This window comes from Phalaenopsis equestris, unplaced genomic scaffold (assembly GCF_001263595.1).
Source record: "Phalaenopsis equestris unplaced genomic scaffold, ASM126359v1 Scaffold000094, whole genome shotgun sequence".
NCBI lineage: Eukaryota > Viridiplantae > Streptophyta > Magnoliopsida > Asparagales > Orchidaceae > Phalaenopsis > Phalaenopsis equestris.
The window spans coordinates 2,312,514-2,326,266 of record NW_018164536.1 but is presented as its reverse complement, the minus strand read 5'-3'; the positions used below and the strand labels follow the sequence as shown (position 1 = coordinate 2,326,266).

The window sequence follows — 13,753 nt, the reverse complement described above, 5'->3', positions numbered from 1 at the left end:
TGCCCCCCCCCCCCAAAAAAAAAAAAAAAATCTGAATCCCTAGAATCACATATGATCGGATGTATTTTGAAGAACCAGAGAAAGTAATGAACGAAAAAGTACCTTTGGGAAAAATTGCCTGACTGGTAGACCACAAACTTCCTGAACACACAACACCATATTCCAATAGCTCAACATTGTAGCTTATTCTCCGCACTACCTTGGCCACTCGAGGCCCCTTCTGTGTGTGGTTATGTCTTTGAACAGTATTTAATGGAAATGATGAACATGTTTCAGCCAATTCTCCATTATCCCTCGTACTGTTAAGAGAATCAGATTCAATAACCTTTCCAGCTTTGTTAACCTCATTTAAGTTTGAGCTCCCAGTCAAACTTCCAGAGCACTGCTGCTTCTGCTCGCACCTAGCACTTCTAGCATCACGTTCACCCACTTCTTTGGCTTCCAAAAGGTCTATTTTTAAGCAATTTTTATGCTCAGAGGCTTCCTGAGCAATGGAAACTTCAGGAGAGTGAGGCGGGGAATTAGAGGAACAATTTCCAGAGCTATCTCCTTTTCCTTGTTCTTTGGACTCTAAGGAGGAAGGAAGAAGACAATGGACAATGCTTTTCAATCCATCCGGCTTATTCTCGATTTTTTTATCAACAACAGTTGGACATATCATGGGCAGCGCTAAAACGTGCTTGTCCAGAGAATTACAGCTTGATTCCTTGCCATCAAAGTTCATAAGACTCCCTGGATTTTCTCTCTTATTTGACCTCTCCTTTCCCAGCTTCGGAGGCATTATTTGTTCCCTTCTGTTTCCAACATCACCTAAAAATGGATCATCCATGGCAGAAGAAGGCACTGTTGACTTCACATATTGTAGTACAGAAGCCTTGCCATCTTGAGCTGAATTACTATTCTTAGATGTTACTGAAAAATCTGAACTCATGCACACTTTATCAATCCCTTTAGCTTCTGAGCAATCTTGATCAGAGAACCTGGATTGACATGATTTCTCTTTGTTGACATAAGAGCTCAAGCTCAACTTGAGATCCTGCAATCCCCATTTATGAACTGCACTCAGTTTTCCTCCTACAGCATCACTAAGAGTATTTAGTTCACTTATCTCATAACGAAATAGGAAAAATCGTGTTTTCCAATCACACGAGCAGAGATGCTTCGCATGTATTAAGCACGAGAATTTATCCGGTGAACACGGGCAACCAGCAGCCGAAATGTGCAAATCATAATGGCACAGGACACATTCTCGTTCACTTTCAGCATCGAAGGCAGGATCCATTTTTCGAATCTGAGAAAATGAAAGATGTTCCCTTCTAGTCCTCTCCAACTCAATCCGAGCCTGATTAAAAACCCGCAGCACAGAGTGGCAGACCTTAGTAATCACTTTAAGGAAAGAAAACAGGAATAAAGCAAAAAAAAAAAAAGAAAAAAAAAAAGAGGGCACCAACAAATGGAAAACCAAGTATTTAGTACGCGAGTTTGCACCTTAAGCGACTTGGCTAGAATTCCAACAGATCCAGAGGCTTCTTTCCATACAAGATTTTCAGGTGTGTCCTTCTTAAGGAATAAGACGTTCCACAGTGCTCTCACAACTTCTCTGGCTACTCCCAACAAAAGCTTGTCATGAGATATGGTTATCTTGCGCATTTGTTCACAGTAAAGCTCCACAGCATTTTGTCCATGAGGTAGCCAATCAACAGGAGCAATATTAACGGCCTCCGCACAGTTGAATCCACAATTGAAACCTGAATGATATGCTCGGGGAAAGGTGAGAACAAATTCTCCTGGATTTTGTATGCAACGGTAAACTGGCACCGATTCTAACTTCAAAATGGAAGGCGAAAATTGGGTATCCTGCAAATTTTTGTGAAAAAATTAAGATTATCCTTGAGATAATTGATAAGATATTAGTGAATACAAGCGTGTGTGCAAATTTTCAGACAAGGTTATGGAGTAAATTAGGCTGTTCTTCAAATAACTCTGCTAGATGTTTCTTCATAGCAGCCTCCAAATTCAAAGCTTCTCTTCCAGGAACTCCGTACCAGATTTTCGGAGCACCCCAGTGTAAATAATTCAAAGAGTAAAGGTGATGATCTTCAACATGCTGTTTCAAAACAATGATAAACAGGTGGTGAATTTAAGTAGATGAATATTACAATACAAAAATGTTCTGCAACAATTTATAAGAATCACCCAGCTAAAATAGATTAACTTGTAGGGGCATTTTCACAAATAGCATGGCATTCTTATGTATTTAAATATATCTATCTCACACCTAAACTAGCAAATTTATACATATCACATACAAAATAACGCTATTACTACTTTTTAAAGCTGAAATACACATTTTCATGCAAAAGTTTAAAACACCAAAGAGCTATATAAGTAAATATGAAAATTAAGATATTAGATATGTGTGCTGCGTACAGTTTAAAACACCAATACACAAGAATTGTGTGCGTGTATGCAAATTTCCCTGACTTGTACGAAGCCTTACCCAACAAAATGAAGAAAAGCACATGCCTACATATAACCATGGCACAAGAACACCAGATATTTCTCCACTTTCAAAAGCAAGCACAGAACCAGGAAGCCGAGGCACATTGTTCAGGTTCCAGCTACTTTTGGCATACCAATCAACAGAATCTGAACCAGGCGGACCAGAAGTAGCCTTAGGAAAACCGCTACCAAAGATTCTAGTTTCCAAATCAGCACCATAGAGAACCTGCAGAGACCAAAAATAATCATCATAAGAAAGTTCTATAAGATTTGCGGCTAATTCAATTCAGCCACTCACAATACCTCAATCTCTTCAGTGGGGTGCTCAACAATTCGCCAATATTCCCCTTCAATATTCTCAATAGATGGCTCCCATTGTTCAAACCTTAAGTTTGCATTTAAATTATTGCAAAAATATTGCTCCTTAAAATGATCTGCATATTTCTGAAATGTGTCTAGACTAAAATCTGGACCTTGTGCAAATCCACATCTTTGAGAATACGGCCCCGTTTTGTTGATTTCTGAAATATCTAAATTGGGTTCATTGTAAGCTGCCTTCATTTTAGCGAGCCTTCTCCTTTTCCGCTTCATCATTCTATGGTTTCTCAACAGCATTTTCGTCGTATCCCGGTTTTGAAGCTTGTCCACTCTCTGGATTCGAGTGGTAAAATTGGAGCCTTCCCATAAATGTTTTTCTTTAAGAGGACAAGAAGGCTTCCATGAAGGGGGAGGAACAATGCGACAAATTCCATATAGTTCTGCTGTAGGGCGTATACTGGCGATATATTTTAGAGTGTCTTTGAACTCCTAAGAGTAAAGAAAATAGAAACAAACAATAGTTAATCACTCCTCAATAAATGTTAAGATTGGGGAGGGAGGGGAAGACCTCTTCACTTGGATAGAACACAGGGGCATCATCAAGTATGGGCCTACATGATCCTTCTGGGCGCCATCTCGCTACGATCTATAGAAGAAATCAATCATTGAGCGAATTCAATAAAAAGTCCAAGCAATATGAAAAATGGATGCCAACCAAATATAAAAATTAACCTTCTGGCAATCGCCACATTCATTGCACCCACGAAAAACACCTATAGGAAGACACCGTACCGAAGCAGCATCCTACAAAGAAGAGTAAAAAATCATGTTACATTTCTGAAACAAAGGCCTTGTTTGAGATCATTATTGTTTTTATTTTTTACTTTTATTTTAAAAACATGTTTGTTAGTGCATTTTTTGAATGCTTTTATGTTTTGTTTTTAAAAGCAACTTTATTTGTTTTTAAAAACACTCAAAACATTTGGTGCCTGCTTGGGATCACTTTTTGTTTTCTATTTTTATTTTTGTTTTTAATATGTTTTATTTTTGTTTTGTTTTTTGTTTTCTAGTTTTAAAAAATGTGTTATGATTTACTATTATGATTTATATATTTTTTAAAACAAAAATTATAAAAACATGTTTGGTTGGATATTTTTATTTTTTTTAAGGAAAAAAATATCTTTTTTATAAATCGGTTGGGTCCACGTGCATTCTAGTATTAAGCTCTGTCGCCCATGATGTACACGGTGTTTTCCTTGCTCAACCAACATAAATTATTACCGGTGGAGGGCTACAGGCGGCCAGGGGCCGACCAGGGCAGGCAGGCGGATGACAACGAACGGTTAGCAGGGGCGAGTGGCCTGCGGGCGATGTTGGGAGGGGACCAACAGCAAGAGGAGGGCAACAAGAGGTGGCGGGCGACCGCAGGCAGGGGGACTTGTTGTTTTCAGTGTTTTAAAAACAGACAAAAACATATTTTTTCTGTTGAGTATTTTAAAAACAGAAGTGTTCCTCCAAAAAAAATAAAACAAAAAACAAATAAGCAAATATTTTTTTTTGTTTGTTTCCTATTTTTTGTTTTAAAAAACAAAAAAACAAAAAAAAATGATCCCAAACAATCCCTTAACGCTTCTTTGAGATCAACTTTGTTTTTTGTTTTTCCTTTGTGTTTAAGAATATGTTTGTTTAGTTTGCTTTTTATACATTATTATTTTTATTTTTAAAAACAAATTAACATACTTTTGAAACCACTCAAATAATTTCTAAGTATTAAGATAATTTTTAAAAACAACCATACTTTAATCATATAACCAAACATATCTTGTTTTAAATAAAAACATAAACAAAATAAAATAGAAAATAGAAAATAAAAAATAAAAGTGATCCCAAACGGCCCCTTAAAAGTTGTTTTGAGAGTTTTTAAAAACAATTAACAATATTATAGCATATCAAACATGTTTAATTTTAAATAAAAACATAAATGAAACAAACAAAAACAGAAACCAAAAGTGATCTCAAATGGCCTCAAAGAAAATGGATAAAAAACAAGCACATAATATGATGAGACAGTAAATAAATGCGAGTAAGCAAAATTTATAAAGTAGTTATAAGAACCTCCGGAATGAGAAACATAGATTCAAGTAAACACTAACAGAATAGCACTAACTTGGTCAGAAAATTCAGAGTCTGATTCCTCATCAGAGCTGTTATCAAACTGACAATAGTTCACCCAAGGCCTGTGCCTAAGAGACTTCCTTAACTTCATAACACCATTTGCGCTGCTCTCATCATCTACCATAGCCTTTCTGGAATCATTGACGGGTGTAGATGCCAAAGAACTATTCTGAACCCTCTGCAAGGTGAATGACTTCAGAGAAACAAAACCTGGAGGAACTGAAGATATTCCATCAGTTTCATCCATGACTGGAGCCATTATGCATCCTGTGATCATTTCAACTGAAAAGGAAAAAAGTTCATATATGAGTAATCGATGGTGTAATTAATCAAAGATATTTGCAGAAACATATTTGATAAAACCAAACATTGTATGAGAAATATAAAAGCTTTTATCGAGAAATATGCAATAAAATTTGAATCATGAAGTTTCCATAAAAATTCCCATAAAATGAAGTTGAATTCCCAAAGGATTATGTATTCGGTAAGTGTCTGTTTCTCTGACACGAAAAAAAAGCTAAATTTCTCCCTCTTTTTTTTTTTACTCTTCCACATGGATCTAATTTATGTGAAGAAGAGAAATTCATCTCTAATTAGAAATGAGGCCAAAATAAGTTCATCTGGGAGTGGCGCAAAAGAAAGAAGAAAACGCACATGAATAGGTCATACTTATTAATTAATATACCTAAGAACAATCATCCTAGTGTCATACCTTCAGTAAGGAAGGCTGCGCATTCAAACAACACGGAAAATGATTAATGAATATATAAACATGTTTTGTAACCATTGAAAATAGACATACATTAATAACAAATTAAACAAGAAAAGATAGTTTTTATTTCATTTAATAAATAAAAGTAAACCACTAATACAACTAAAGGAATAACTTGAAACTTAAACAAAAAAGAAAAAAAAGGAAAACTCAAATGACAATGAATAAACAACACTGCTAACAACAACAACGACAACAACAAAACCTTAAGCTCACTACGTGAGGTCGGTTACATGAATCCTTTTTATCCATTACGTCCTATTTAGTGTCATATTTTAATTTAGTTCTAATAAATTAAGATCCTTGTTTATACAATAAGCCCAAATCTTCCTAGGTCTACCTCTGCCTTTCTTAACATAAGTTGAATCTAAAACATCTACTCTCCAAATCGGATCATCAGATAGTCGACGCTTAATGTGACTAAACCATCTAAGATGACTTTCTCTAATTTTGTCCGTCATAGGAGCTAAACCAACCCTATCACAGATATATTCATTTGCATTTTGTCTCTAAGCCAATCATCCACATAATCATTCTCATCTCGACAACACTTAACTTAGTATTATGCTTCTCTTTTAAAGGCCAACATTCCGCGCCATAGAGCATTGCAGGTCTCATCACCGTTTTATAAAATTTCCCTTTCAGTCTAAGTGGTACTTTTCTATCACATAAAAGGCCCGAAGCATTCCTCCACTTCAACCAACCAACCAACTTGAATAAACAACACTGCCCAAACTAAAAAATTATATTAATAATATTAATAACTAATACATAAACTGAAAATACAAAAAGTTAGCCTGATTACAGCCTACAGCCACCAACTGCTAGTTCTGAAGATTGGCTCTGATGACTAGTAAGAAGTTAAATCCAAGTATTAATTGCACCATTTGCTATCCAATTCTAATGGCTAGTTAATGCAAATGTCTTAGGAAGGTTTTAGGTATTGCTTTTACCAATTTTGTTCTCAGATGATTGTTTTGTTATAGTGAGCAAAAAATTCCTCTTTAAGGGTAATTGAGTTCCCACATTTTGATGAGTCAATCCCCAATCGTCACTACATCGCAACCTTAATGAAGTTGCATAAACCAAAGAGAAACTAAAGAAGAATCCTAACCCTTCCACACAATGCAAAAAACATGAGATTAATTCTTATTCCTAATTTCTTCCACACAATAAATAGTTAACCATGATGGAATCAAACCAATGTTTTTAAAATGGGGCCTTTACATGCATACCACCCAATACCTATGTATTTACATATCTAAACTTTAAACTTTGATGTGTACAATAATAACACCCAAGTCATTCCTATCATATAAAAAATACCACTAATTTAACTTTTAAAAAGTGAAATGCATGTAAAAATTGTAGGTATTAGATATGTAATAGGATTGAGTGGTATGCCCCAAATGCATGTAAAAATTGTAGGTATTAGATATGTAAATACATAGGATTGAGTGGTATGCCCGTAAATATTCTTTTTAAAATCCTGTACAACGAGATGATAAAGGTTCAATTTTTTAACTGCTGGAATGCCTCCTTTTTAAGGTTAAAATCACCCTATTTCTCATGACATTGATTCTCTAGCGGGCATTTATGTATGAAAGTTTTAAGGGCATGAACATAGGAGTAGATGCGATCCAAGATATATATAGGTTTTTCCAAAACTGTACCTAAACTCTCAATTAATTAAATGGAAGCCTTGCATATATTTTTCTTACGGTCCCGAGATTTATCTATGATATGTTTAGAATATACTTCATGTTTTAAAGTGTTACTAAAAAATATAAGCTAAACACTCCAATCAGCGCTACTTCAACAATGATTGTTTTGCAATTTAAATCCAAAATTTATAGCATACATATTGCCAAATCTAAATTCCTCATCAAAATAACATATCAATATTTGGGCTCTTGCATCAATACATTAATTAAGTGATGCAGAACCTAGGAGTTAAGATAGATCAACTAATGATATAATGTATGAAACCACTCAATTTGGATTGAAATATTGCAGTTCAGAAGACCACAAATCAAACAATTATTCGATAATTTTTCATGCAACTAAGAAAGTACAAGAAATCTTCAAAAAAAATAATTTAATAGTTTATTGAGTGATAAAATATAAAATAATTTATCTAAGATATTGAAGCCATAAAAAATCACATATCAATTAACATGTGCACCACAAAAGAAATCGAATTGTAGTGAATTTGATTAAAATTAGTAGAACTCACAAAGCCACTATCAAATTATTTGTTAAGAAAAAGAACAAGAGATAAGGTTGCTAAACAAGAAAATGAGAATTTAATTACATAACATATAATTGATACGTACTTATAAATCTAATACATAAATTCCGCTATTTATTTATGAAGCAATATAGTGCTTTAAGCCTTTAATCACATCAAAACAAATGTAAGAAGTTGTTGTTCATTTAAAAAAAAAACTAATATTAGTAACTTTTTTACATGATTCAGCAATTTGGATGTTATATAAGAGATATTAAACTTTATATGTTAGCTATGTAAATGCATAAGAATTGTGTAATATGTAAGTAAATCCCCCAAAAGCTAATTCAGGCCTCACGCCACCACAAGAAACCACTAGAAAATGACTTCAGCTGAACTTGCACCACAATCAAAGGAATAAGCTTCAAGCAAAGAACATAAAATATCGAAAAGACCTATAAAGTTTATTCAATCAAAAAGCTTCTCATAGATGTTTCAGATAATAATTAAATGCAAATGATTTCCAGGTTTAGGTCGGTTTCCTTTAGAAAGTATTCAAAAACATTGAAATCTCATGAAGATTAACACCATAGCTAACATGTGCAAATCAAGATGAATAGCATAACAATTTTGCAATTTTTGATAAAATGCATCCATGAAACCAGGTAGAGAAGAAACAAGGGAAGAAAACACCATGAAAGAAATGATCATCAAAAGAATTTCCTTTAGAAAGTATTCAAAAACATTGAAATCTCATGAAGATTAACACCATAGCTAACATGTGCAAATCAAGATGAATAGCATAACAATTTCGCAATTTTTGATAAAATGCGTCCATGAAACCAGGTAGAGAAGAGACAAGGGAAGAAAAAACCATGAAAGAAATGATCACCAAAAGAGCTTCTATGAATAGTAGAACTCAATCACTGCTATAGGAACCATGCTACACGCGCTAAACAAATTGTTGTCACGAAATCATGTACAGGAAACTAGTGGGAAATGGTTCCACAACACTAGGAAGAATAGGCTATATAAATTATATTAAAAAAATAAAAGAAGTAATATCTATTGAATATATGCCAGAAAAAAATAGACAGTTGTTTAAGCGTATTCAAAGGAAAAATGCAAGAGATGCAAAAATTAGAAATATTATATAAAATTAATATAAAAGGATTAAGAAGAAAAGATAGAGATCGGAGATAGCTTGAATTAAAGTTGCACACAATGATTCATGTAAAAGGATTTAACCTCTCACGGAGCACTCAACAAGGACGAATGTTAAATTGAAACAAAAATCCAAGCCCAAATAACTATGATAAAGCCAACAATTATGATTATGAAAAGTATATATATATATATAATTTCACCTATAACCTCATAAAAATTTGGATAAGAAAGCTGTTTATTTTCCCGCATAGAATCATGTAGCAAGGGAGTTTTGTTGAAAATAATTAGTAACTCCCTCTATGATTACTTACCCTAAACACAAGGAAAGAATAGCCAAAATAGATTTCTATTATATTTTTTTTAACTCGTAAAATAAATGAGTACATGATTCTAATAGTCCTAGACGTTCCAGATGAATCCATTTTAGTCCCTAACTTTATCAGGTGTTCAATTTAGTCCATCCACTCACCCAATATAAATTGATGTGATCATTTTGTCATTTTTGCCATTTCTTTGGATATAAACTAGCATTTCGAAGGATATAAACAAGCGTGGGGAAAGCCTCCCATGAAGATGTTGTAGAAATTTAGGGTAAATCTCATTAATTAATGTCGATTCAACTTCATGACATTGACCCAAAAAAAATTCTAAAATTAAAATTCTAAGGAAATTATTTTATTTTTTTATTTAAAAGTTATAAAAAAAAGCCAAATCATATGAAAGATGCCAACGAAATGTTGGATGTTGCAGGAGATGGATTTGAGACTCAACAATAGGAAAATTTTAGACATTGTAAATATTTCTCTTGATGAGCCAAAGCTGGAAGCTATGATATTTAGGGTCTGTTTGGGGCAGCAGCGGAAGCGCGAAGCGAAGATGTCGTTTTGCATCGTTTGGGGCAGAGGCGACATCTTGTCGTGACGGGGTTTTCAACGTTTTAGCGAAAACGATACCTTCTTCGCGATATTTTTACTCAGGTACCCTTCGCGTCTTCTGCCATAAACTGCTTTCCTCTCGTGTTTTTCTCTTGTGCCCCGCTTTTCCTCGAGCCTAGTCCCTTGTCCTTATGGTAGATGATGACCTTCTTTTCCAACAAACACAGAGCCCTAATCTACTGGTCAGCGACTTCAATTCGTCGCCTACTAACTGGAGCAACTCTTCTCAGCGACATGTCCTGAATCCATATTCCAAAGACCCTCTCTCTATCACAAGCAAACAAAACTGAGCACATTTTCATTTCCAACTACCTCAAAATTGGCTCAATGGCTTTCCTGCTTCTTTAGTTCTTTCCAACACTACGGGACATGTTCTGAATCCATATTCCAGAGCCCTTTCTCCATCGCAAGCAAACAGTACAGAGATTATTTTCATTTCCAGCTACCTCAAAACTAGCTCAATGGTTTTCCGGCTTATTTAGTTCTTCCCAATATTGTTAATCCATTTTATTAATCTTTGGTAACTATTCTAAGATACTCATGGTTAGCTCCTAATCTCTATTTTCTTTATGATTGTTTTCATGCAAACAAATTGAAATCTTGCGTTCATGGAAGCTGCCAGATCCAAATTGTACCGTTCATATCCTCAGCTCTAGTATCAGTAATTTTATTCTGAATAAATTTATATTTGAATTAATTCAACTCACAAGTCAATGTGTGGACTTTTTCTAAATCTGCATGAATCCCCAATTCCTTGTGTATTGTCTTAAGTCATCTAATCATTTTTTTTTCTGGTTTTTTGGATACTATAAAATAAGTTAGTTCTCTCACACATTGGGGAGATATTTGGCAACAAATAGGATTTATAACAACTTTAATTTAGTATATTTTGTGAGTCAATTTTTACTTGACTCCTGAAATTTGATTGACATGATAGATGTTAGAACTTGTTTCTAATTTGTTTGGTATATATTTTCAAGATTCAAGATTTGAATGAAGATGAGAGGCATATGGTGAGTGGTGTCCCTTAACTTTCCCCCTTAATGGCATTTAGTAAATTCAATCTTTTACCTTAAAACTAGTGAAAAAATGAGATCTAAGAAGGTAATATAATTAATGTTGTTAAACATTATTTTTTGGAAAGATTTAGCCAAAATCTTGCAACCAAACAATCCCTTATAGTGATATTGTTTGAAAACTATGTCAATTCATTTTTCCAAGAAGCTCTTCATTAAAACCAATTACCAATAAAATCACATAGGAACAATGCTCTACAACGTTATCTATCACCTATTCAACCCATACAATCCATATTCAACACAGTGGGGCAACATCACTTGGGATTCTACAAATCTATAGACCTCATCAACTGGACTCCTCTCGACATTACTTTCAAGCCATCAGATCCCTATGAAACACGGACACGGGGACATAGATATGATACGGGGACACGACATAATTGAAAAAAGTTGGACACAACACGTCAAGGACATATTTTTATATTTAATTAACTATTAATATAAAATATATATTTTTTCATCATATTATATTAAGAACATCACAACACAAACTATACAAGAATAAGAGAGGTCTATATCTTATTTTTTGTACTATTATGAAGTGAATTTTTGCTTCTCAAGTATCAAATATATTGTTATGAAAGTTCTCTAAACAAACAAAATTACTACACAGAAACAAAATGATCATTTGTCCAGAAACAACTGCTGCACAACTGTTTTCAAACTGCAAAAAACAAACAATCAACCAACTTATTCGCAGTAACTTCCTGGGGCAGCTGTTGTGTAACGGCTTATTGATAAACTGCAGCTGCTCCAAACAGACCCTTAATGATGAAGATAATAGATGTGAAGTAAAAACTCATGCCATAGAAATCAATCATTTTATTTCTTTTAGTAAATAGTTGACTAAGAGAGATACAATCTTAATGTCATATACAACAATGTTTATTTTTTCTATATTATAAACTAAACAATATCTATGGATCCCTTATTTTTTAAAAGTTAATGTTATAAAACTTATTATCTCTTCTTCATTTTTCACAATATTTTGTCTATTTATTTTTCTATCTTTTATAAATTATATTACAATGGCATATTTGATGCATATCCATGTCCTATATTTTTAATCGTAAAAGTGTTGCGTGTCTGTGTCGTGTGGTTCCATATCCTCGTGTTCGTATCCGCGTGTCTGTAGACACGTGTTAGTATCCATGCATCATAAGAAGTGGACAAGAAGGTTTCACGAGAGACGCCCCAAAGAAATGTCACGTGAGTTCTTGCTGCATGGCACTGCATTACAATATTTGACCTTATCCTGTTATTATTACCACATACGCATGACTAATGAGCATTAAACCTTTACAAAATATTTGGATTTATACCAAACAACTTCTCAAGATTTTATGAACATATTTCTAACCAATCAAATAGTTAAACATAGTTTATAGCACAAGCTTAAAAAATTTATGGTTTATCTTCACTTAACTTACATAAATAGACAATCAAACTTGGCCTAACTCATCCATACCACCAGAAATCATGTAATTAGCACATTAAAACATAAAGTCAAATATCACTTCATAAAGCTATTAACAGAAACGCTAACTAACGAGCAATACACTTGGTATAAATCAAAGATCTTTGATCTAAATGCAAAAAAAACTAACTGAGTCAAGAGTCAAATATATTACCACAGATCAAAATAGAGTATATTCACTCATGATCCTTGCCAGATCCACCAACTATGGACAAGACCTGAGAATCTTTCTCCGACTATAATAAATTTAATCCTTTAATGGTACTGGAGATCGGAAGGAACAGCAATAGGGGGAAGGAAAAGGATCCCAAAAGATTCAGAAGTTGCAGATTTATGAAATATGTGCCAGAAGTGGAAATAATGAGTTCTGAACCATTCAAGGAGGTTTACCGGTGCAATATTCCGGCGATCGCCGTCCGATTAAGATTCCGGCGAACGGTATGCGGGAAGGAAATGGTTTACTGCCCACTTCCTGTGCCCTTTCACACACAGAAATTCTGGACAGCAACTGCTTTACGATACGTGCGCACGCGCCTCAATCTCAGCCATCCCTTCTTCAAGTTGGTTTTATGTACTTTTGACCCGCAGAGTTAGGTTTCGCAACCACTGTTCTGAGTCAACCCGTTATTTATTAGAAGTCAACTCAGCTCACTCAGTTCACTCAGTTCATCCGATTTCGATTCTGAGTCAATGTGCCTGATTATTTACATGGGGCTGTTTTAGGCCAAGAGTTTATAACAAAGGTGTAGACGATCCAAATATGAGCAAGCCCAGAGCTTGTTCGTGATCAGCTGATTCAAAACTGTTCGTGTTTGGCTCAATTTAAAATTGAATCGTATTAGTTCGTTCAACTCGAATTTGAGCTACACAAATTTACATATTTTGTTGATTTCAGTCATTTATTATTAATTATTTCCTAAGAAAATGGGAAATCGAATTACTTTCCACTTCTGCATTATATACAATATAAAAAACTTAATTTTTAAAATAGGATTTACAATAGGGCTCCTTTTAAATATAGATGAGGTGGGATTATATATAAAAGACAAGGAGAAGAAGCAAGCGTGCCAAATTCATATGGCCACGGGGTCATTTGCA

The 13,753-nt window shown here is 34.2% G+C and overlaps 1 protein-coding gene across 3 annotated transcripts in view; it reads right to left on the bottom strand.

Moving 5' to 3' along the window:
- The window catches only part of LOC110020210 (lysine-specific demethylase JMJ703-like), a 23,885-nt gene extending 10,701 nt beyond the window's left edge, over window positions 1-13,184 (bottom strand). The window contains exons 1-10 of one of the 3 annotated variants that reach the window (XM_020718233.1): window positions 13,046-13,184; window positions 12,810-12,919; window positions 4,988-5,277; window positions 3,553-3,624; window positions 3,389-3,466; window positions 2,806-3,309; window positions 2,501-2,728; window positions 1,946-2,107; window positions 1,489-1,857; window positions 103-1,342 (exon numbers count right to left, since the gene is read on the bottom strand). In XM_020718233.1, the coding sequence (XP_020573892.1) occupies window positions 103-1,342; window positions 1,489-1,857; window positions 1,946-2,107; window positions 2,501-2,728; window positions 2,806-3,309; window positions 3,389-3,466; window positions 3,553-3,624; window positions 4,988-5,272 (2,938 nt within the window). In that variant the 5' untranslated portion in view covers window positions 5,273-5,277; window positions 12,810-12,919; window positions 13,046-13,184. Of the gene's footprint in view, window positions 1-102; window positions 1,343-1,488; window positions 1,858-1,945; window positions 2,108-2,500; window positions 2,729-2,805; window positions 3,310-3,388; window positions 3,467-3,552; window positions 3,625-4,987; window positions 5,278-12,809 lie in introns of all 3 variants that reach the window. The other 2 variants (XM_020718232.1, XM_020718234.1) reach the window with 2 other exon arrangements.
- Between the last annotated feature and the right edge of the window lie 569 nt (window positions 13,185-13,753).